Source organism: Pavona decussata, unplaced genomic scaffold (assembly GCF_977016875.1).
Source record: "Pavona decussata unplaced genomic scaffold, jaPavDecu1.1 SCAFFOLD_602, whole genome shotgun sequence".
Taxonomy (NCBI): Eukaryota; Metazoa; Cnidaria; class Anthozoa; order Scleractinia; family Agariciidae; genus Pavona; species Pavona decussata.
This window is the reverse complement of record NW_028145860.1, coordinates 4,794,288-4,818,884: the sequence shown is the minus strand read 5'-3', so window position 1 is coordinate 4,818,884 and position 24,597 is coordinate 4,794,288. Positions and strand designations below refer to the sequence as shown.

The window sequence follows — 24,597 nt, the reverse complement described above, 5'->3', positions numbered from 1 at the left end:
TTTGTTGCTAAATATCATTCCCTTTTTATTAAAAAACGATAAATAACTGATACACAAAATGAAAGGATACACGCATAAGTTAAAAATGTCTTGCAATTGCTCCGAGTCCAAGATAAGAAAATACATTAACTAGTTAAAATAAATTCTACCGGAGGCAGGTTAATAGGTTTCACTTAAACCTACACCTTTGTTCAATTCATCAACATTCCATTACTATGCTGTAACCCTGGCCTAAACTAAACAAAACGAAACATCATTGTCATTGACAAAACACTAGAAAACTGCACAAATATTTCAACGTGTAGCATATTTGCGTAAAATTACACTCGTGATTTGGGGAAACAGAAGAGATTATCGCGCTGCCAGCACGCGATGCAAATCACCGTGTGTAGTTACTGCACAAAACAGTCTGGATTAAATATCAATATGACAAGATAATAACGATAGCCCTAAATTACTGCCACATAGTCCCTCAATTCCACTAAGAAACGAGAAAGGGTAACGCAATGCTATTTGGGGGTATTTAAACGCTCGACAATCACAGGCAAAAGGTAGCATACCTATCCGCGGGCAGATGGTGTATACTGCGCATGTGCTTTTGCTTGGGTCACCGCGGTTTCAAGCAATCCTCATTCCCAGAGCCCGCGCGCGTTTAAGACCAGCGGAGGAAAAAGAAACACAGCCTCTGGGACAGGCATGAAAGGAAAGATTTCGCTTTCCTGCGGTTACGCTTATGCTTCCGCTTAGAGCACACCGGTTTACACGTACGCGCCTTAAATTCCCAGTTGTGTTATGTTTGCGTCGAATGTATAAACCAACCTTAAGCGTAAAAACCTGTTGTAAGTGCGACTATTCAATGAGATGTAGTCATTAATTTGCGACATGAAATACACGGTTTGCTTCAGTTTTGAGATGGGGTACCCTCACAAATTAAGGTCAATGGATAAATTACTACAAGAAGGATGGTGCGCACTCCTCGATTAGATAAGAAGCTCTGTTTCGTTGAGTTTGATGTGAAGACGATGCAAAAGGTCACACGAATTTTAGCAGTATAGTGCTGATCAAAACGGCTGATACTTGGCAGGATACTTGACGAGAAGACTTTCTTTACTGCATCGTACACAGTGATCCCAGCCAAGCTTCTCAAACAACTGAAAAAGATAACCACAAATACAATGGCAATGTAGTGATCATATGTATTCAGATTGTCAAGGGAATTTTAAAATAGTATTAAGGGTGTGACGATTTTACTGTGTATATAATTTTTGTATATTTTTTATTCTTATTACTTTCCACGACCCCACAAGCTGCAGAGCTTTAATTTTAATCGTGCTGAAATAAAGGCTGTCTGTCTGTCTGTCTGTCTGTCTGTCTGTCTGTCTGTCAAGGGAATTTTTAGAGAGCCTCTGATGGAAGTGGAAGCTTTGACCTGCCGCAATTCGGAAAGCATAACGCGACAACTTAACATTTAAACACCTCGCATTTCTCCCAAATAAATTCCAAAAATGGAGCTTGTCGGTTTAGTAGTTCACATTGAAACTAATAATACTCACGGAGAAGTTTTTCATAGACTGTGGAGGGCACTGAATTATTTGAATCCTCAGTTTACGTTTTCGTTTGCTTAGTTTGGTGAATGGTCGCACCACCTGCTTTGACCAATTGAATAACAGCAAAATGGAACTTGTTGATTCTCCTTCTTCAGCCAATCAGGAGTCTTGTCTTATACGCATTTTCCCGTGCCTGACACCCACCAATCCAAGGCACGATTGCTATTTGATTTTATTCTACATTGGATAAGACAGAAGGCGCTCTCTCTCTCATTGCTTAGAGTACGTTACACGAAATTTTAGCCAACTATAGTCCTCAACAGACGCAAAACTCAAACAGGGACATGAAAAACACTTCTTTCAACGCTCAAATGACCCGCAATACAGGAGTAATAAGAAAGAAATGTTTGGTTTTTCAACAAAGCTGATAACTAAAGGTAAATGTGCCACCGTAAAGAGATTCGAGTTTCGAGCGTTAGTCCTTTGTCAGAGCAAATCAGGGAATTGCGTGTTGTTTGTGTTTATATAGTGAGAAGTGGAGCTACGCTATTAGTGGAGGCATGGCAACGTGAAAAACAAGAGGATTAATGTATTCTTGTTTTCCAGCACTCGAATCTCTTTATGGTGGCCATTTTATCTTTAGTTATCAACTCTGATGATAAACCAAACATTCGTTTCTACTCCCCACCGACGCAACACCACAGTTTCTTTAGAAACTAACCCCCTTATCCATTTGAAAGAGGAAGAAACGTATATACCTCAATATGCTTGTCATCATTTGTTCTTTGTGCAATGCCATCTCCGTTCTGTTTCATGGACGCCTTTAGCGTCAAACCATAGAGTTTCAGGGCTTCTGCGCGACGAATGTAGAACGGCAAAACCTGAAAATATAACCGGCCAAGTGGCAGATTATCTACTTTTCGGGGTTCAGCATTTCTTGGTTATGTTAAACTCGGGTAAAGCCACTGAACCTGCCTCTTCCACAGGCTTTTCTTGGGGATTTTGACGGGGATTAACGAGGACGAATCGGAGAGCTGGGAATGATGAACAAATCGGAGAGCATGGGAACGACCTAGAAGCGCGAGCGGAGACTCATGGGAAGGAAAAATACGCGAGCGGGGGCTGATGGGAAGGAGAAAAATAGGAAAGGAATTTTCCCTTCCCTTCATTCCTCGCGCCCCACCTATCCCCTTTGAGTGAGCGCGGGGCGACTGGGGACGAGGCAGCCACTGAACAACAACAGTTCAGTCTCACGTTTTTCTAGGCCTCGTTTTGTTGCTGTGGTTTTGCTTACCTTTGAATCTGATACATCCACCCATTTGACAAGCTCGTTAAAAGTGTCGTTTATTTTGTCATCTAACGGATGAAATCAGAAGAGAAAGATATCACTATAGAAACCATTGTATGTTCCAAGAAATAAAATGTATTCATATTGATGAGCATACATTAGGATAAATTAGACGGCCAGCATAAGCCCACCAAACCGAAAAACTTGTTAAAAAGTCAGTACTTAGAAGGCTACTGAGGTATAGCACCAACTATATTCGGATAGAATGCTAAAAGTGAGTAAGAAAAAAAGATGGGTGTTTTTACTTACAAATTGCTTCATCCGTCTCCACTTTATCCTCTGAACTGCTGACATCGTCTTTAACTGCTGTAGAGAAGATTTGAAAGTAAAGAGAATTTAACCAGTAATTAGAAACTCTTAACTTATCACAAATTAGTTTCGAGGGGCTTTCAAAAACCGCTCTACTGTGTTATTATTGTACCTGGTGATTCTCCACTGCTAGTGGTATCTGATGGTTTATTGAGAATCTGATCAGCAAGAGCTGTACCCTGAAAACAAATGAATCCAAACTTAGAGACAGCAATATAAAGGCAATGTCCATTAATGTGTCACAATAATATAATAGCGCGCCAAAAACTTAAGTCACGGAGGAAAGCTTGATAAAGGTCTCAAAAAGCGAAATTAAAAAGCTACCAAAAACATACATAAAATATAAACCTCTCCCCTTTTCTCCCCTTCCCCACTCCCATCCACCTCCCCTAATCAATAAACTCTCTCATCCCTCCCCACCCCTCCTTCCTTCTTCCCTTATTATCCCTCCCCACCGTCTCTCCTCAGTTCCCGCAGAAAGCGTTTCTTACCTTACGGCACAAGGCGTCTACTAACATACTTTTCTGGTTGTCTTTCTCGCTGTTGAGGTAAATAAACAAGTGACAAGGAATAAGAATTTTACAGGTAAAGAACTGACAGGGGATAAGAAATCATTTCTCCAACGTAAGGAGATCAATCCTATTCCACGTAAAAACACTGACTGAATACCTTTTGATTGTAGTTGCGTCCGGGCGCGCGTCAGTCTTCATGCCGTAGTAGCTTGACAAATCAACACGGTCGATCTAATTAAATACAAGAATATGGGACATAAACACCGTCGGTCGATCGAAATGAAGTCAATGAACTAACCAAGAAAAAAAATCTTTAAACTGATCGCACGGTGCGTTTTATTGGCAAAATGATCTTCACAGCCGCACAATCGTAAAATATCCCATTCTCATTGTCCAACCAATAACACAGCACAAGCATTGCCGAGAACCGAGGTAAGAAAGGGGCTCCTATCAAAAGTTGCAGGAGTGTTCTTTGTACATTCTAGGGGTTAAATTTCGTGGTTCACTACCAACCTCAGATTTATGCTAATATCTAGTAAGGATACAAAAGTCGGACAAAATATGGAAGGAAATCTAAGTGCTTGTCTGAATGGAAGTGTACTCGAGCCACGCTCACAAAACGAGCTTCATTCTGGTAGCTTTTGTGGGTTCACTTCAAAATGCCCGAAAGGGATACCTGTCACTTTTATATGGAGCCGGATTCCTCTGTACGGGGGAGCATGGCACCATGACAACATGTCAGACTACCCGTTTCCTCGAAAATTGCGGTCTCGGGAAAGTCAAACTTGTAATTAATCTTTCTTACCATCTGTATGACTTTTTCCGCTGCATTCACAATTTGTGGAAGCTTCTGAAGACGTTCCTGAAAGTTAAAAGAATAAATTAAGTAAGTATTGCAACACCCACCTCGGACATAGAAATACTAGTTATGCACTGCTTTCGAGTGGTAAACCGTGAAATATCCCACGAGTGACTTGATTTTTCTTAGTATACACACGAGCCTTTAGGCAAGTGTAAAGGCTCGTGCGTATACAAAGAAAAATCAAGTCACGAGTGGGATATTCACGGGATACAACGAGAAAGCTTTGCATAACTAATTTATCCCATGCCACTCATTGAATTAACACAAAACGTCACTCTTTAATGCTTTAAGAGCAAATACAATCAGTGAAAAAATATTCAACAGATTGGAGACGTTTCTTGAAAGTACATAACTTTGATAAAAAATATAAATAGGTACTGCTCATTAAATGTATAAAAGCCTTTGTAGGCAGCGAGGAACGCCGGGATTTTTTCGTGGAATACTACCCGTTGCATACCGCAGAATATGCAACGGGTTTCTAGCTATGGTATGGCATAAATGTTGTTCCACCACATTAATGATCAACATCACTGAAAATTATCATCCAATTTTACACATGCGCCTCACTACTCGTAAAACGCTGGAGATCGAAAACATGTAAATGAATTTTCTTATCTACGTACTTCCTATCATACCTTGGAATTATCCAGGAACTGAAGTCGCGCTACAAAGAGCGGTAAATGATCTGGGCATTGTTCAGCCAGCTCGTCAAACAAACTGAGATCGTCCAGTCTAAAAGACAAACCAAGGCAAATGAATTATCCGAACCAATATGTATCAAAATTAGAGGTTTATTGTGGGTTGTAAAGAAACGTTCGTTCACTTCATGCTGGTTATAGTGATGGACTAGCATCCCATCCAGGGGGGGTAGTAATGTTCCTATCCTACTAGAGCAATGGAATAGCATCCCATCTAGGGGGGAGTAGAATACCTCTGATCTCTTCATGCTGGGTATCCTGTGATGGACATCCCGTCCAGAGGGGAGTAGCAACTTTATGCTGGGTTTCCTGTGATGAACTAGTAGCCTGTGATAACAGACACCTGGCTTTTGTTTCACCGTCCTCTCTTCTCGAAGGCTAACTCACTAGCATCTAACATCCCACCTAGAAGAGGGAAGGGGGGGGGGGGGGGTGAGGGTACAACTCCTAATCACTCCAGTCATGGTGGGTTTCCTGTGGGCTAAGTTACTTCATGCTTGATGACCTGTGATGCACAGGCCGCCCATTCAAGTTGGCGGGGAGGGGTAAAAAAGACTCCTATTTGTTTCATGCTGCGAAAATCGATATATGGGAGCCACTTCTTTCGTGAAGACTTCGCCTTTCGACGCCTTCCGGCCTTTACTCGCCCTCAATAAGTCCGCAGTATTGTAAGCCCCTCCACTACTGGGAGAGTAAAAGTCTTACTTACTTTGGTATCCAAGAAATTTTTAGATCTCTCATTGCCTCTTCGAACTGCTGTTTTGGCTGAAAAGACACAGAAAGAAAAACAAACATCAGTAACAATGGTGTCAAAAGGACAGTTTTTACCCACCACTCTGAGAAAATCCCAAAACCCGACAAAACAACCCAATTTCATTAGTTCATGTTCAACTCCACCTCAACGCTAAAATTTGTGATAACATTATTCATAAATGAATAAGAATATATCTGAGCTGATTTTCAAAAAGGTGGCTACAGAAATTGAGCACATTTTGAGACTTTCTAAGCTGAAGGAATATGCTAGTCATTAACAATACTCCAGTTACGGTTCATCACAAGAAAGTAAGGTCAGGAAATACTATGCAAGAGAAAAGAGGGGCTTTTCTTTGGAATTATACGTGACATTGACATCCGAGTGAAATGAAACATGACCTGTGATCCGACTAAACAAGTGTGACATGGCAATTATTAACGGCGCCAACGCATCGTTAATCTCACCCAAAACCCGGTCTTTTAGCGCTCAAGTCTAGCTTTCTACAACAGAATCGGCTTAATCGGAGCAAGACAGCGTTTTAAATTGATTTTTCGTCTTCAGTCTAGATCCATGACACAATGCGAATCACGCCAAGCAAACATCTGGAAATTATTTATGACATTGAGACCGGAAATCCGACCCAAAATCGCACTTCTTGACTAATCGATCACTAGCCTAAAAACGCTACAGTTATAAAGGCGAAAAATAATAGAATAGCTTTTCAAACTCACGCTTCTTGAAGAGAAAATCCTTGCCCATTCTTGCTAGTGTTTTCCATATCAGCTTCAGTCCCGGATGTAGAAATCAACATTTGAAAAGGGAAGGGTTAGCGCCCTTTTCCACCACAAAAATATACTAAGTCTTTGGCTGGGTAAACAATTCGCGAAAATTTCACGTTGCCCGAAAAGAACTCATCCCTAAGACCTACTTTTTAAAGCCAAAGACTGTCACCTCCTCAAGCAAAGCCCACAATATACAAGCCTTTAATAGTCCAAGCCCGAGTAACTGAAAATTACTCGTTTAGCTTAAAAGAGAACTATTGGTAGCAAGCATATTAGTACGAGGCAGAAACTGCACCCGTAAGACTTCTCCCCTCACTAGACTTAATGATGTCCTCAGGAAAACTTTGCTTCAGGAAGCCAAACGAAACGCTAGGTCTAATGACTTAGTTCTGATCTCAGAGCGCGCGCCGAATTCAAAGCCAAATCGTTGCGCGGTAAGAAGACGTTTGAGAGAGAGTGGGGCTAGGTTAGCAAATCAGGGAGGGAGGGGGGGGGGGTAGTAGAAAAATATTTTGGTTTTAAAAAAAATTTGCTAATGACCATTGTAATCTATTAAGTTACTGATGTGAAATTTAATAAGAAACGCTAAAAAATAAATAAATAAATAAATATCTTAAGAAAAGGTAACAAAAACGTCAATTTCTGTAGCCACCTTCTGGAAAATCAGCTCAGATATGAAAGCGTATATTTGAACTGCTGGTGAAAGATTAAGCAGACCCTGGCCTCGCAGTTATTTACGTAACTTAAGCAGTTGGGAAAAGAACGCCTGAAAAAATTTAAGATTGACCGACTCTCTCATGCACCTGTTATACAAAGCTAGGTTACTCAATTCTAATATCTAATATCGTACCCATATGTTTATCCTCGCTTTGCTCTCTCCCGAAGAGTGAGAACGTCTTGGTACGAGATTAAAGTAATTTCCTTTGGAGTAGGGTGGCTTGTAGGAAGATTTTGTTCACATAAATAACATGTTTCACTGTTTCTAGCAAATCATAAGTATTTTCGTACCTGTTTTTCTTTTTCTTCCGTTTTTGTGTTCGTTGCTTTGTCAGCTTTGCTGTTGTTCTGCTTGTTTGGCGTGGCAGGAACAAGAAATTGAACTGGGTATGTGCACTGCAAAGACAATTTCACTCAATCACATCCACTGTACTAGCTATGTCTTTCATTCGATTGAAAAAACCTTGGCAGGTAAAAGGTATAGACCATGAACGATAAGACCCAAGCATTTTACCTGTAGGCTTATTTGCATTGTTCTTGTCAGAAAATTTGAAACGCATGTGTGGTTTTTAGGGCTTTAAATTTCCATATTTCTCGTGGACAAAAAAAAAAACAAAAAACAAATGCGAAATAAGCGCAAGCCAATTATATCAGCAAATCATTCCATCTGGTCGCATCGCTTACGATTCACACTTTGCACGGGAAAACGTTTCTTCAATCGAGTGTATCCTTAGTAAGAACAAGACCTCTTTTCCCAACCACCAATATCAATAACCTTTTCCAAGCTGATCTCTCAAATTTAACAATCTCTTCCTTCACACCCTCTTGGGTGGCGGTCCGCACTGCATTTTTCCAAGATAGGTCCCCGGCTTTACTCGGGCAAAATCTTACAGAAAATGAAACTGGTCTGTACCCACGTCAATCACGAAGAATCTTTCAAATAATAATCACATTTGTTAACTAACTTGCTATTATTTCATAACCGAAACTATACAATATGGAAGTATAGAATCTCAATACGGTTTTCTTACTTACCGCTTTTTTGCCATTGTCGTTTTTCACGTATGAAATTGTACCCTTGAGGATGTGACCAGATTTGGCGGCTTTGGGAATCCTATATATTGGAAGGAAAGGTGGCAAAGACGGTAAGAAAAATTGAGCATCTACAAGAGAAACCATAATGTTTACCGACATCCAAATACTTACGAACTGGAAGTTTACAAATATAAAATAAAATCACTTTATTTAAGTGTCAATGCGGCATTTAGCGCAGGGCACTAATTGGGAACACTTTTCAGAACGAATTGGAATTTACTGAGAAATGTTAGTTTTTGAGTAAAGGGGAAAACCGGAGTTCCCGGAGAAAAACCTCTCGGAGCAAGGACGATAACTAACAACAAAACTCAACTCACATATGATGCCGAGTGCGGTAATCGAACCCGGGCTACATTGGTGGGAGGCGAGTACTGTATTCTCACCACTGCGCCATCCCTGCTCCCCCAAAAATATCTAGAATGTCTAAAACAATTGACCAAGAAAGGAGCTCTCACTTACTTGTCATCTGCTAAAGGCATAATGTAAACAGGACAGCAAATGCCAGCAGCCCGTGTGCAAGAACTGAACTTGCCGGATTTCATGGAGGCCAAACGAGTGGAATGCGTGTCCAGGGTGATGGCGGGAGAGAGTTTCTGTTCTATCAACACTACGGTGTCTTTGAGTTTATCAAGTTGATCTTTGTTATCATGACGAACCTGCAATATTACGAATAAAAAGTTACGAAAATAATCGCGGTTTTAAAAAAAATGGTTTAAGGAAACCAACTACATCTGAAAAATCACGACAAAAGGAAAAATAACGCGCCAAACATCAAACATTCACAACTGCAAGTAAAAACATGCACCCGGCGCCAAGCGCGCGGAAAATAATCAAAACAAATACAAAAACAAAAAAAACACCTGCTACCAAGTGCGGGAATATGCACGCAAATGAGTCAAGTTACAATTGGTTTTAAGCATTTTCTTCATTGGTTGTTTGAAATAAACAGTAGTTTACTAGCTAAGGTATTTAGGACCAGTTTTTAGGTGTGTGCATAAGCTGAGCCTTTCGGTTTTGAACACTGAAGCATCGTAACTGCATCCTACCTGAAGTTTCAAAACGAAGTCTCCCCTTTCCAACTTGACAGAGTACTACAACGAAAGACAGTCCAAACGTTAATAATTAAATCCTCATCACAGAATGCGTTGTTGTCTTCGAATGACAAAAGTAATATAAACCTCGTAAACTTGTAAAAGTTTAAGTTGATGTCTCTCTAGTATTGAAAAACTCCTTTAGAACGTGACTGACGGGAAATGACTTATCCAAGTAGCCCTACCCACCCAGTCAGGAAATGACTTATCCAAGTACACCTACCCGGTCAGGAAATGACTTATCCAAGAAGCCCCACCCGGTCAGGAAATGACTTATCCAAGTAGCTCTACCCAGCCAGAAAATGAATTATCTAAGAAGCACTACCCCTACCCGGTCAGAAAATGAATTATCAAAGAAGCCCCACCCGGTCAGGAAATGACCTATCCAAGAGGCCCTACCCGGTCAGGAAATGACTTATCCAAGTAGCCCTACGGTCAGAAAATGAATTATCCAAGAAGCCCCACCCGGTCAGGAAATGACTTATCCAAGTAGCCCTACCCGGTCAGGAAATGCATCTCCGCATCCCAGCAGCCTCTTGTTGGAGTCGTAAAGCATCCACAGCTGAGACTCATACTCAGATTCATAAAGCAAATCAGACAGGTATGTTGCATTGGGACTAACTTCACCGGCCTTGGACTGAAACGACAAGTAAATGGTGAAGTTATCATGGCTAGCGCTTTTGACAGCATGTTAAACTAAATCTGAAGAAACCACTTGTAAAACATTTTTCCGCACAGAGAAATATTATCATCAATTGAAAAATGTCCAATGTTCACTGTTTTTCACGTATTTACCTGATGGAAGTTGTAGGTGAGAGTTAAAGCATAAATTTGACGTCCGTTTGGTAAAACATCCCTCGAGCCAAGTGGGCTTATCTTGTATTCTGATGGCCTGAAGATGAAGAGATAAAAATTAGAAAGACAAGCGACTAAAAGAGCTGTCAAATAAGGCCTCGTCCACACGGATGCGTTTTCATCGAGAACAGGACAAAAGGTCAGCGTTTACACGACAGTTAGTTTTCAGGCTCCAGTTGTTCAAAGGCCGGATAACTTTATCCAGTGGATAAGTCACTATCCGACGGTTTCAATCTGTGCAAAGATTTCAGTATTTCATCGTGTACAAGCGAATATGCACACTCTAACCACAGTCTAGTTTAGAAGTGTACGAAAACCTTGGACAACGTTTAACGTGAAGTATATTTTAGACCCCGAATAGTGCCTTGTCCAGCGGATAAAGTTATCCGGCCTTTGAACAACTGGGGCCTGATCGTTTTACCTGTGCACAGGAAAATAGGGACCCTCAGATGTTAACTACGGAAACAGGCTTGAGTACGAGTACGACTTTTCATATCTAATTTGCGTGGTTTAGATAACCGCTTGTCACACCAATCTTGTTTCTAGAGTCTCCTCTTATCTGCTGGTAAACAACGGGAAGGAGAGAGAGTTCTTGGGATGAGACTGATTTGATATTTGAAAGTCGTACTCGTACTTTGATCTGAAGTTTCCTAATGACACGAATACGGAAACGACACAAATACGAGGAAACGAATGAGACAACGACACAAGCGACACAAGGTTTTAAGACGCAAACCTGTTATATCACATGTCCGGTTGTTGTTGTTTTCTTTTTTCTAAAGATTCCACTCTAGATACCGTTTTCGTGGCCGGAAAATGACGAAAACGAGGAGGAGTTCATATGAACAGGACCTTCATACGAGTCACGCAAAACCACAGAATATGGGGGAAAAAAACGAAGACAAATCCAAGCTACCTGACGGGCTGGGCGTGTGTTTTGAGTGAAACTGATGGTGAAATTTCTTCTTCTCTAAGAGTAGGTTTTAGGTCCACTCGGCAGACTTTCGACGCTTGCTGTAAAGCAAAAAGAAAAAAAGGTAAGCACCTCGGTATGCTGACGTCTGATCTCAACTCTCACTTGAATTGTTAAATGCTTTTGAACATTTACATGGAAATATTGTCATAGATGAATCAGCTCTACTTACCAATGTTATACTACTTTCACTGGGTTTAACTCCATGAAATGTTACTGTTCTTGTGATAGCACACTCTCCTAGACTTGCCCACCATCTCGCTGTACACAGCTCTATGGTCTCACCACCCTAAAGATATAGTAAAGATAAATGGTGACTGCAAAAACAGTCGCTTTTCTGTTACAATTCACTGAGGGAGACGCCAATTGCCGAAAGCGTGGGTTCGGACGCGCGCGCGCATTACACGCTTTGGACATGTGAGCACCTCTCCTCAGTCTCATGCACTTTCCATTTCCTCGCTCGCTCGAGCCTTTCGTTCGTAGACCGCATACGTTGGATACAATAGCTTTCTACTGAGGTAAAGACGCGTTAAGTTAACCCGGGATTAGAACTGAGTTAACCAAGACCTCTGTTTCAATTGATGAATAACATTTCCGCTGCTCAGTAAAAATTTGGAAGCAGAAGGCAAACTCTAAACATAAGACGATCGTACTTCAAAGGAACCCACAACTGACGTTTAACTATAAACCATAATTCAAACCGATGATAATTCTTAGTAAGAGTTGGAATTAACCGCAGGTACCACTTATTTGTTTCCATCTACCGGAGATGTCAAAAACGATTACTTTACCTTCAAATGAAGATCACCGTACATACCCTCACTGGAAAACTCAAGGTTTTCTCTCCAAGCGGCGCTAGGGTGAAAAATTGGAAGAATTCTTGTTCCTTGAATGATGAAAGAGGTTTCAGCTGAATGGCGTGAAGAAGAAAGCGGCCACTGAGATCACTTTCAAGAGACGAGATTGAACATTCTGTGGATCAGAAAAAGGAAACATTCATTTTTGCATAACAACTTTGTTTAAGACATTTTGTGGAAACATTTAAATCAGTGACTTTTTTCCCTTGTTACGAAAGTAGTTTACAAGTTTTGGGCCCTACTTCTGTCCGTCCGGGATAACCAAGAATTTTACAGAGACAATTGAGCTTCAATTTAGAAAAAAAAACATCCATACATTGCTTTGTATTTTAAAACGTTTAGAATTATTGTTGCTTAATTATCTTTGAAAAATGCATGTTAACCCGCAATTTCCTTTTTGGATTTCAATAGCCTTTGCTAAAATCTGCTTTTCTCGTATAGTTATAAATCGCGCAAAAATAAGGAGGCACCGTCGTTAAAACTTTGCTGTTACATTTTCGAATAATTCGCGCTAAGAAATAGTTCTGGTTTGCGAATTCACTACCCAACAATCTTCCTCTCTCTTCAGGTTAGAGTGACTCGGCGGGGAACAACTCAGATATCTCTTGCTAGATAAGTCCGTATAAGCCTACTTAATCAGTATTACCTGCCCAAGTTGCTCCTTCTGGCACGTGAACAAACGTTCTGTGGACCTGCCCAGGTTTAAACTTCACGTTTTCCAACTCGTACGTGTAATGTTGAACGTCACTTACCCTGGGTAATCAAGAAAAAGAGAAAACAAATTATAAGAATCTTGTTGAGAGAAGAAGATTAAACAGTAAGTTGTCTGTCTGTCTAGTTTTCTCCTTGCTCATCTATCTGTCCTTTCTATCTGTCTGTCTTTCTATCTGCTTTTTTTTTTTCTCTCGTTGCTTCTCCACCTGTTCTTTCTGTCTGGAGTGGCTGTCTGCCTCCAAACAGAAAAAAATTTTCTTTTTGGGATCGCTGACTCGTCGTCACGTGTGTGTTGAGTTTGCTGTAGTTGGTTCTCGTTCATATTCTGAGGCTTTATCTCAAGCTTCTTCGGTCCTCCCCCCCCCCCTCCCACCTCCTACAAAAACCCACCATCTCTACATTCCAATTCAATCCGGAATCAGAGAGCCAAAAGTTTGTCAGTCGTATAATTGGTAAATGTCATCCTCATCCAACAAAGTCAATTTAACATATATAAATCAATCAAATCAAAGTTAAATCAAATAAATAAATCAAAGCTAATTTAACGTAAATCAAAATAAATGAATCAACCCACGCCCTTTTGTAGTTTTTTTCACCTGAAACACCAAGCTTACTTTAACGCAATCTTAGAAGCCAAATAAAGGCACGATGGAACAAAATTTACCTGTTGGGTATAATAACAGTAACAGGAACTCTGAACAGAGGACCTCTCTGTGGACAGCTTATATCATAGGCAGTCACCTGAAACAAAGAGGGGAGAACATTACAACAAGCCTAACACTGAAGGCAATCAATTCGAAAAACAAAACCCTGCATGAGCAAATTACAGTATCAACATCTTAATCAATAACACCAACAATTACTAAAAAAACTCACCTCAGCAAAGTGCACGCCATGTGGCAATCCACGGGGATCGACTTTTACATTAAAACTGCGAACTGAAAGAAAAAGAAGTTATAATTGACTACTTTGGGACGTGAACCAGAAAACTTTGAACACATTGATTTGATTTTGAAATATTAAAGACACTCAAGGAAACAAGAAGAAAATTAATTATTTTTCTTTTGTTAGTTTTTTTTTTTTTTGGAAAAGAAAAAGCCACTTGCTCTTTTTTGCACGGAGTGTTTTCACACTACAATATACCATTGATAAAATTTAGGACTTGCTTAATAAATTCCTGGTTGATGGCCGTTCCTCCTGGCTCAGGATAAACTGGCAGAGTAAACAAAACATGTTTAACAAATGATCACACGTAAAATGCAAGTTTGCAGGGACAAAGACATTGATGGTTGAATGTGTTGGCAAGAACAGAGACTAAGTTTGTAACCTTACGTTTGCTTGTGAAAACACTTCTTTTCATTTTTACAAACCTGTATTCATGAGGACCAAATGGTCTGGCACAGTCACCCAAGAGGCAGAGCTGATTAAACTCAGACGAAGATTGAGGCTTATTCTTTCGTCTTTAGCTGTCATGATATGGAGAAAAACAAAACAAATACAATACCTTCAAGCAGCTACTAAGACTTTTAATGAAGAAACAAGCAATGTATTTGTGGGTTTACTAAGGGAAACTTCCTCATATTTTAAACACAACACAAGATGTTGTATACATTAATCATCCTAGCAGTATGCCACGGAACACGATAAAAAAAAATCACCTAGCTTGCTTCTTGCTTCCTTGTAGCCCAATGGTTAGAGAAGCCAACCACAGCGAAAAAGGCAACGCTACAGCTCAAGTTGGAGACTCACAATTATATCGATTCTAGTGGTTTACATTTTCTGTTTTATTTATAACGTACTGAATGAAGTGAATGCAGCTTTAGTTAAGAGGTTTGGTAGTTCAACAGTGCTACAAGTTGCTGATGCTCATATTTACATACCTACATCATCTTCATAGTATGTAGTGACAGACACTGCCTCACTGGTGGGTTTACACAGCTGATAGGATTCTCGTAGATAAATTCCTCTCTGGCCCCCTGAACAGGAAACCTGGTAGTAAAAAGGAAAATAAACTTTTGAGGAATCTAAAAATAGAAAAATATTCAGTGACCTGTTATGTGCTCAGCCCCAAAATACAGATATCTATTACAAATGGCATACCTGAAATCTGATGTCTCTTTCTGGAACACTGGAAAATTCACTACAGTAATCAAAAGCTTTGTCAACCTATAAATAAAGCACAAGAAACAACACACATTGAGATGTAATATATCAAACACGACACAGTGTTTCATCATATATCAAACACCGAGAAGAGAGTTGAAAATACGACGCGCAGCGGAGTATTTTTGACGAACTTTGAGGTTTTGGTTTTGAGATGAAACACTGTGGCAAGTGTTTGATATAACTTCTCAAACAAACCGATTTTGAAACGGAAATTAAGGATGCAAAAACGAGGAGTTTTTTGTCAGATATCCAAACACGTCACGGTGCATGATTTCCTTTGGTTTTGGCTTTTGAATTATTAATGCATTTGAGACTACAGATTGAAATATCATATTAAGATTGTTATTTTTGCAGTAATTATCTTTTAATAAAACAAACCTGAAGTAGTCCATGACCTTGAGTAAGTTTGTCAAGTCCTGTTAAATAAAATGAAGAAAAGTTTCATTAGTATGCTGATGATGATGATGATGATGATGATGATGATGATGATGGTGATGACGATGATGACATCATTGAAAAGGAGGAAGAGTGTGGGAATTCAGGTGACAAAATTATGGGGTTTTTTTTTTAAATTATTCAAGCACACTCAGTAGAGTATAAATTGAGACTGAATTAAAAAGATTATAGTCTTTGACAATTTGCAAAGTTTTCATTTTTTTTTTCGCATTTAAATGCACTGATGCTTTAATAAATAAATGCTTTAATAACTCTTTAACGTAGCCAGACTAGAGATTCCAATGGGATGCCGAAGTCAGTGGCTTGTATGGCACAGATGGTCAAGCAAAGAAAACAAATCGATCATAAAATAAAGTATCAATGTGCATCATACTCTACCTTCTACATGAAGTGCAGTATTTTCCAATGCTCTACGAATGCTGTTAAAATTAAATGTACTATTAATAATAGTTTAAAAACCTCACAAAGACAATGTTCACAACACTAAGCACTCTTGTTTCTTAGATTGAGTTGTAGCAATGGGAAAGTGGCAAGTTACTCTTAAGAAGACGAATAATAAATTGTGTATCAGGTGGGGGTTCAATATTATGACAAGTTCAATGTATACAAGTACCAAGAAAATTTATTTTTAGCCATAAAACCATTAACTAGGTCTAGTTGAACACATAAAAAAGGACTAGGGGCATCAAAGGCAGTGTCGAGTTTCAGGCTGTTGCTGATATCGCTTTTCTTTTTTCTTGAGATGGGGGGGAGAGTTCAGATTTGCCTCATATGTTAAATGATGCCTACACTTATTTTTGAAAACATTGACCTGTATTTTTCCCCTGTTCTGGCAGTTAGCTTGAAGAACATTTTTGCAGTAAATATGGACATGTAAAATAGAAGTCTCACCTATGTGGAGAGTAGGGGATGCTATTTGCTCTTAGACCAGAGAGCAGGAGTGCTAGAAAACAAGAAAAACAGGATTATATTTGACAACCACACCTTACACATCAATGTCTCTAGCCTTCATAGTTCAATTACTTATCAACTAGAAACACTCACTAGATGAAATTTTCACTTTTTTTGGACATTTTCAAATATTCTTATTTGTGAAATAAAGCTGTCATGAATAGTTTCCCATAACAAACAGGTTGGGTGGGGGGGGGGGGGGGGTGGTAGGGAGAAGAGAGGAACTGAAGAATGACGGAGGGCAACAACCAGATGTAAAACTGGGTGAAACAAAAACATAGTGCAACAACGTGGCACATTACTTACAAAGCAGAAAGTGACGGAAGCCATCAAGGAAAGAAGTAGAAATTAATATGGAAGAAACGATAGGAAACCAGGCAGTTTAGAAAAGAATAACTTTTGTTATAATCTTGAATATTACAACTGGGAATGAGAGCCCTACTAATCCAGAGACTATTACCTAGTCGAATTGGAATTTGGAAATGTTGGTTTTTGTGGAGGGAGGAAAACTGGGGATCCTGGAGAAAAAACCTTGGAGCAAGGACGAGAACAAACAATAAACTTAAGTTAACCCACACATGGCGTCACCGCTTGACCCCAACCCACCCTCCCCACCACCCCTTCCCTCTTCCACACACTAATTCATACCAATTCCTCCACAAGCATTAGGTGAAGACATTGATGTTCCATTCATCAGTTGTGTTCCTCTCAGTGTCCAGTTGGGTACAGCAGCAACAGCTCCACCAGGAGCACTTATACTCACACCTAATGACCCATCTGTCCTGTGAGAAACGACACAAGGCTGTTGCATAAGCTTGGGTGAATGTAGTTAAGTACATTTTACTGTTAATGTCATACAATACCGCCCAAAAGTAAGAAGACAGTCCAACTCTTCTTGAGACTCAATTCTTGAAAATTTAGAGGATTGAGTCTTGAGTCAAGTTTCAAGACTTTAGAAGCGAGTCTTTTGGGTATTGAGTCGAGAAACTAATGAGCCTGGCATATGACTGAGAAATAAATTGGAAAAAAAGACTGCAATTGAAAGCGTTCTTCATACCATGCAAGCACTGTATAAGTTCTATAATGGGACACATCTCTTATTTTTTGATGTTGCCTTTGTTGTACCTGTGGTTATTACTTTGTTGGTAATCACCGGACTCTGCCAAATAGCAAACCTGTACAACCGATCTACCAAGTATTGTGGGTCAGAAACTGGAGTTTTAAGATTGCAATATTAAGGAAAAGTAGATTGCTTACGTAGGACCTCTTGAAGACCATGTGTATTGATTTCCTGGTAATTTTTCAAGTAAAGAATATTCTGCAGCCATCATGTCTGGAGACACATAAGCACCAACACCTGAATCACAAAGAAAAAGAACATTAATAATCAGCAAGCAGTATTGATGCATAACTGAAAACAGCTGCATGCACTTCTAGTCTTCAAAGAATGTTTCCTTTCATTACCAATGAGAGACTCAGCAGTTCCTCCTGGGCAACCAACTGTGGACAAGGCAGGACCATTGTTACCAGCACTGGATACAAATATCACCTTATGCTTGTTCACAAGTTCATTCATCAGTTCAAGAATCCGCCTGAAAAAAGAAAGCCAGAGCAAATTATCTCTCTTATATTATTTGTAGGTCAATATCAGAAAAATGATTGATCATGTCCCCTCCCCACCCCCACCCCCTCCTACACACACATATGCACCCCCGGGCGTTTCACTTTTTCAAAAATGTGCGATGAAAGTCCCGACTATGTGGGCCAATTAAAAGGTTATGTGTCTTACTGGTTGGGGACAAAAATTCATTGTTGTGGAAATGACTGCGGAACATTATTTTCACTGTGTGCAAATACTCAACATAACTACATGTGTGGTGTGTTACATTCTTGACTAATGACCAAACAAACCATTGATAGTCAAATATGCCAAGGGCCTGGCTTCTATTTTGCATCTAAATACACCATTGTGGAGATGAACAGGAGTCAAATGCCCGAGTTGCTCAGGATGGAGGGTGGGAGAGAACATTGCACTTGGAATTGACTGAGACATTACTGATTTCTCTGCAAATTATCTGGTTTAGCTACTTAAGCCTTTGAAATAGTGTTATTCTATCTTGATAAGGCATTAATTCTACAGTAAAACTCAAAGCAAAATGTAGAAAATATACAAGAAAATTTCTCACCCTGAATTTGGCCAGTGACTGGCTTCGCCATAGCTCATGTTGATTAGATCACATTTATACTGATGAACTGCAATCAACTATAAAACAAAAGATCTTCAGAATGTTACGCCACTAAAAATCAACCACAGGAACTGATATTACTCACCCCTCTGATCATAGAAGCTCCTGTTTCCATTGTTTGTAGCCTTGTATCCCCAATCTTTACAGACAGAATCTGACAAAAAAAAAGAAAAGAAAAGCATTGAATTAAATGACTATAGTACTGCCAGTAGTGATATTAATGTTCTTGTTAGCAACCAAGAAAAAGAGATCAACTTTGCCTTAAAGGGGAAGTATCATGGGAGATATCATGAATATTGGCCAAAATTCACTAAATTTAAATGTGAACACTGTGTTAATTAATTTCTAAATCGCTTATTTAAAGAAATATTAATAGTGATTCTAAGACGAAAGGTTGAACCAAAATATAGTGAAACCGGCAACTTTTAGTGCGTTACGACAGCAAAACTTGAAAACATCAGCCCGACATTTTCAAATTTGAACCCCTCTTTATCTTGGTCATCTGTCGGCGAAAATATCCGTGGATTCTTTCTTTGCATTCTGATAGTTTTTTAATGGAATTTTGTCATTCTATCTTGGCTGCTATCAACTGAATGGCATCTTTTCAATTTTCAATGTGTTACTAAAAATAGCGTGACACTGTCCCTTTAAGTTAGGAGTTAGAAGATGAATGTACATTAAATGTAGATCCACTTCTAACTATGCTTAATTCTAAAGTGACTGATCCAAGAGCCTGACTCTCGCCATGCAAGAAGTCTCTTTTGGGAAGAGGAGGTAATCTTCTAAAGAGACTGTGGTGCTACATCAGTGGGAACCAAGTTGATAACTAAAGGTAATTTGGCCACCAGAAAGAGATTTGAGTTCTGACATTTGGAGTGTTACCCCTTTGTCGGGTGGTCAAATTACCTTATCAACTCTGTCCTTTTGGGAAGTGACTGTCCTGTTTGAACTTGCTTTTTGAACACACCTGAGCTCCTGGTGCAATGCCTGTGAGTGCTGGATCATCTGCGCAATACCCTGCTGCTATGCTGGCCACATGGGTGCCATGGGGACCTAAGAAACAACAGAAGTTTTTACAGTCTTCATAGGCAATAATTTCACAGCTTAGCCAAAAACAATCAATAACATCTCGACTTTGTTGACCAATCAGGTCAATAACCAAAATATCAATATCTCAAATCTATTGTATAACAGTTCCAAACCCAGGAGGCCACAGCCAGCCTTTTTTTTTTTTCAAGCAAAATAGTATCCAAGGGCAAAACATTTTAACTTAAGATTCTCAAATATTAGTAAATAGATAAATAATAATGAATTAATAATAGTACCCACCTCCATTAGCAACTATGGACAGTATCTTGCCTTCTTCGAAAATGTTGACGCTGTAATTGTACAAATCTGAAAATGTGGAAATAACGTCAGTAGACATTGCACATGGCATGATTTTTTGCGAACTTAAATCTAGCTTTGAACAATGGGACCCAGGTATGTTTTTCTTTTTCAATAGAAGAGAAGCAATGCTCCTTTAAAGGATAAAAGATCTTTTTTCAGAGCTTTAGACAAATTTTATACCCTGGTGATGTGTACACTGTTCGCCTGCATTCGTGATTCAGCACACTCACTTCAGGTGCCTTCCCACCCCTCCCACAATGATCCTGCAGTTGAATGCATGCCCACTCCCATCCCAGGATGCCACTCTACTTCAAAGTGAGATCTAATATGGCATACTACCTTCTTTTCCAAAGGTGGCATATTGTCCAGTCTCTCTGTAACTTGATAAAACAGTACAGCTGGCCAGATCTCCACTCTCAGACGTGTCAATACAAGCCCTAATAATGGCACAGAAAATCACCAGAATTGTTTCTGTTTTATGCAATGATTTCATCAATCAGGTGGCTACTTTGAACAAAACAATGTTCTGGTATCTAATTCGCAGACAAGTAGGAAACTACCTTGATTTTCACTTTAAGCTTTTAAAATCTTATAAATTTAAACTATTTTTGAGATTGCTGCCTAACCTTGATAAGCCCTTAAGTACAGCTAATTCAACAGTTATTGAAACTGCATATTAATTTTGTATGTCCTTTCGAAATCAAAATCAAAACCAAGTATTCAAGCATTTTAAAGGAAATATGCCTTACAAGGTACAATTTGTTTTCATGGATCAAGCAGAAATTAAACTTTAAAGTGACACACTTTGTAAAAGCATATTGAATAGTTAATATATTAATTATTATTGCTTTAAATAGAAAAAGCAATATAACATATTTAATTAACCAACAGAAAACCCCAATATAAAAGAATTAAAAGAACATATTATTAGAATATTTCCAACAAACCTCCAAGTATAGCCATCATTGAACACAACACAGTCAAACACTGGACCAATGTCAGAGTAGTTTTTATCAAGACTGGACAGCATTTCCACCTGAGCTTGAAGATCTTCTCTGATCAACTTCTCTTGCTAAGAAAACAAAATAAATGACGTTCTCCGGGTTACAAGATGGCAAATAACTTTTACTATAAATAATATTTGCTGTATGACCTTCACAAAAAAAATGTCAGCTAAATTCTCTGATATATAATATGTAACCTACAGTAAATTAAACTGTGGGAATGGAATGAAAGAAAGAAACACTTTTCTGTGGTATTAGTAGCCTGAAAATCATTTGGATTTGCCAGAAACAGTCTAAAAACAGCATGCCAAGACATACATTCACAAGAGCATGCAATGGCAGACCTTCGATCATCAGCCAGCGATAAATGATTTTAACAGTTGATATTTAGAGTGAAGATGGGATGGGGATTGAGGAGGGGTACTCCCCTATATAAGCTATACATGTGTAGGTATGTGCCGCACCAAAGGGTATAGATTTTGAGTCATTTTGGTCTGAAAGAGGGTATGGATTATAACCATTTTGGTCTTATAGTCTGAAAACAGGGATAGATTCTAGAGACCAGGCCTAAAAATGGGTATAAACTTTAAAGGCCAGGTCTGAAAAGGGGTACCAAAAAATTACATATTTGGTCTGAAATAGGGCCAGGGTTTAAAGAACCGAGCTGCACACCCCCAACAAAAATTCTGTGGAGTACCCCCCCCCCCCCCTGGGGAAAATGATCACCTACTTAACTGTAGCCAGACATTAATAATGCCTTTCTTTAAATAGTTTCTATGACCAGTTGCACATAGCTTAAAATATCACTTGTGATACACTAAATATGATCACAACGTATACTTTTACAAGGAAACAAAAAAGAACTTACTGCAGTTGGATTAGGGTGTTCTGCATCCCACTGATCCAACCTTCGTGTTGTTTGTGCACTGCATACTTGATGGGGAGGATCCCAAAGCTTTTCTCGTCTTTCTTTCTACAAGTTAAAAGAATGTCAGGTTGCCTTTTCTTTTTTTTTAAGCTTTGTGCAATACAATAGTGCTCAATAAATAACAGTTATGTAATTTTATTATATGATGAAATGTGAAGTTTTAGAATATACCGTAACCTCCCCCACAGAAGGGATGTTTTCTAAGGCCCTACCTACCCCTCTGGGAATTCCAATTTCACTTCATACTTTTCTTTAAATTTTTGGCCTTTGAAGACCCCCACCCCCCTCCCCCAATCAATCAATTTCCAATCCCTTCGGTGGGGTAAGGGGTGGAGATATGGATATTTTCTAGAACCACACAATGTGAGATAATTGAAGGGGCACGTGGAAAAAAGGCCTTAAGTGACATCTGATTGAGTGCTTAATTCTCCTAGCAAACTGCCTTGTTCTTCCTTGTATGAGCAAAGGAGAATTTGACATGAGATCAGATGTCACTTAGGGCTTTTTTCCACTCACCCCTTCAATTGTTGTGTCAATATAAAGAGTTTTGATAGCACACACTTACCACTCGTCTCTCTTTCAGCTTAGCTGGAAATAAACTGTAGGCACTTTTGACACCAATAAAAAATTTACCAGATGGATTTTCCCAGTCATCTGGAATCTGTTGATGAACAATCACAAATTTAACATTAATAAATTATTCTTTAAAACACATGCAGAAGTAAACAAGGACAGCTGCTAAATGAACTCTGTAGAGAATACAAAATAATAATTATGTATGCTGCATGATATACTACAGACAAACCTTAAGTTTCCTTCCAGTCAGTCCATTTAAATACCCTTCAGCTGCTTCACAAACTGTGGAGGTATCAACATCACCACTTCCACTGGCATCAATTAAATCAATGATCTTACGTCGTCCATCGGATGTTTCCTGAAGCAAAAGTTTGTATTACAAATTGAAGAAAATGTTTTAATCATTAAGAGCAAGTGAGCAACCACAGAATCCAGGGCCACCTTTGAAGAAGCATTAGTGAAGCTGCTTGGTGACTCATCAGTAAAAAAAGAAGATTTAGGGTGCATTCAATTGACCCAACATTTTCAGAATAGAAATACAGTGGAGCCCCAATTTTACGATCGTCGATCTAACAATATTCACGATTTAACGATCAACATTCTGTGTCCCGGCAAAACTTATTTATAAATCCGGAGTTCGTTTAAAATGATCTCCCAATTTATTAATATGATTTTGCTGTTCTCTTGCCATATCGTAAAATCAAGGTTCCACTGTACATACAATTATGACAAGAAATCCCTCGTAAGAGGTTTTTGGGGTTACTGAAGTACACAAATGGCTCTAAAATTATCATGTATCTGCAAACGTTTGCAAAAATGTTTTCCCAGATTTACTTAAAAAGAGAAATTGAACAGCTATTCTGCTCATTCTTATTCCAGAATATGGTCAATTGAACGCAACCTTATGTAATCTGTACTCAGAGTATAAAATTAAAGAGTGGCTATTGTCTTTGATGTATTATATTTTAGCATCTTGCCAGTTGAGTTCAACATTTTGAGAATGAGGAACATGTATATATGCTAGTGGCTTTCCGGACTTACCAGTTGAGTTCAACGTCTTAAGAACAAACACAGTGCATTATTTGAGCTTGGCAGCTTGGCGGCTCGCAAGTCGAATTTATTATATTCAAAGAGGGACTAATAAACTGCCTAGCCAGCTCAAAAGGTATACCTCGAAAAGTGGGAATGTATTCCGTAGTTTTAATAGCCGGAAAAAAATAGCTAATCCGCTCAAAATTGTATGCATAATTAATTAGCTTAAGTAAAGCCGGTCACGTAAAGTTGTTTCAGATTAAAACAGCAAGGTAAATAAAATGGTTGGTTTGCTAATTATATGTCATACAAAGCTAAGAAAACATAAAGCGAATGCATCTTAACAACAAACAATGTTTAGCAAAGACAGGGGACAGAGGAAAGGATTGGTACGCGCTGACAGGAAAAACTAAATTTGTGAGACCCACCTGTAAGCCGGCTGCCCCTGGATCAACGCCAGTGTCAAAAATAGCTATAACAATTCCACGACCATCGTACTCAGGATATTTAGCAAGGAACCGTTCGGCGCCGGTTTCTCGCTTGGGCAAAAGTCCATGAACGGGAAACTCGCTACTGCTGATGGCCGCCATCTTGAAACTACAATATAATGTTTACTCATACATGGCGTACCTACCTCGTACAAGGTATAACCGCTGGTTGAACGACAAATCAAATACTGGCAGGGAGAGGGAGAGTAGAAACTTTGTTCCGTGACTTGTCAAAATGACATATTTT

General features: G+C 39.2%; 1 protein-coding gene across 4 annotated transcripts; it reads right to left on the bottom strand.

The window, feature by feature from the left end:
* LOC146449561 (tripeptidyl-peptidase 2-like) lies at positions 1-24,477 on the bottom strand. 4 transcript variants are annotated; one of them, XM_085101740.1, is made up of 41 exons: positions 24,291-24,476; positions 23,060-23,188; positions 22,820-22,915; positions 22,195-22,299; positions 21,270-21,394; positions 20,662-20,759; positions 20,263-20,328; positions 19,901-19,986; positions 19,019-19,087; positions 18,874-18,950; positions 18,152-18,279; positions 17,945-18,044; positions 17,336-17,469; positions 16,628-16,679; positions 16,115-16,155; positions 15,659-15,696; positions 15,215-15,280; positions 14,995-15,103; positions 14,485-14,580; positions 13,991-14,052; positions 13,779-13,855; positions 13,047-13,153; positions 12,361-12,515; positions 11,716-11,832; positions 11,487-11,584; positions 10,511-10,607; positions 10,215-10,352; positions 9,671-9,715; positions 9,084-9,280; positions 8,565-8,643; positions 7,821-7,925; positions 5,986-6,041; positions 5,214-5,310; positions 4,522-4,578; positions 3,874-3,947; positions 3,696-3,744; positions 3,317-3,383; positions 3,145-3,201; positions 2,842-2,903; positions 2,306-2,428; positions 1-1,151 (listed from the first exon to the last, which is right to left on the bottom strand). In XM_085101740.1, exons 1-41 carry the CDS (start codon positions 24,450-24,452, stop codon positions 1,062-1,064), a joined length of 3,786 nt encoding a protein of 1,261 aa, XP_084957866.1. In that variant the 5' UTR covers positions 24,453-24,476; the 3' UTR covers positions 1-1,061. The 4 variants fall into 4 exon arrangements, with proteins under 4 accessions (XP_084957866.1, XP_084957867.1, XP_084957868.1 ...); XM_085101741.1 differs by having other exon boundaries at positions 3,145-3,198; XM_085101742.1 differs by lacking the exons at positions 1-1,151; positions 2,306-2,428 and adding an exon at positions 2,479-2,518 and having other exon boundaries at positions 2,783-2,903; positions 24,291-24,477.
* Positions 24,478-24,597: the final 120 nt, after the last annotated feature.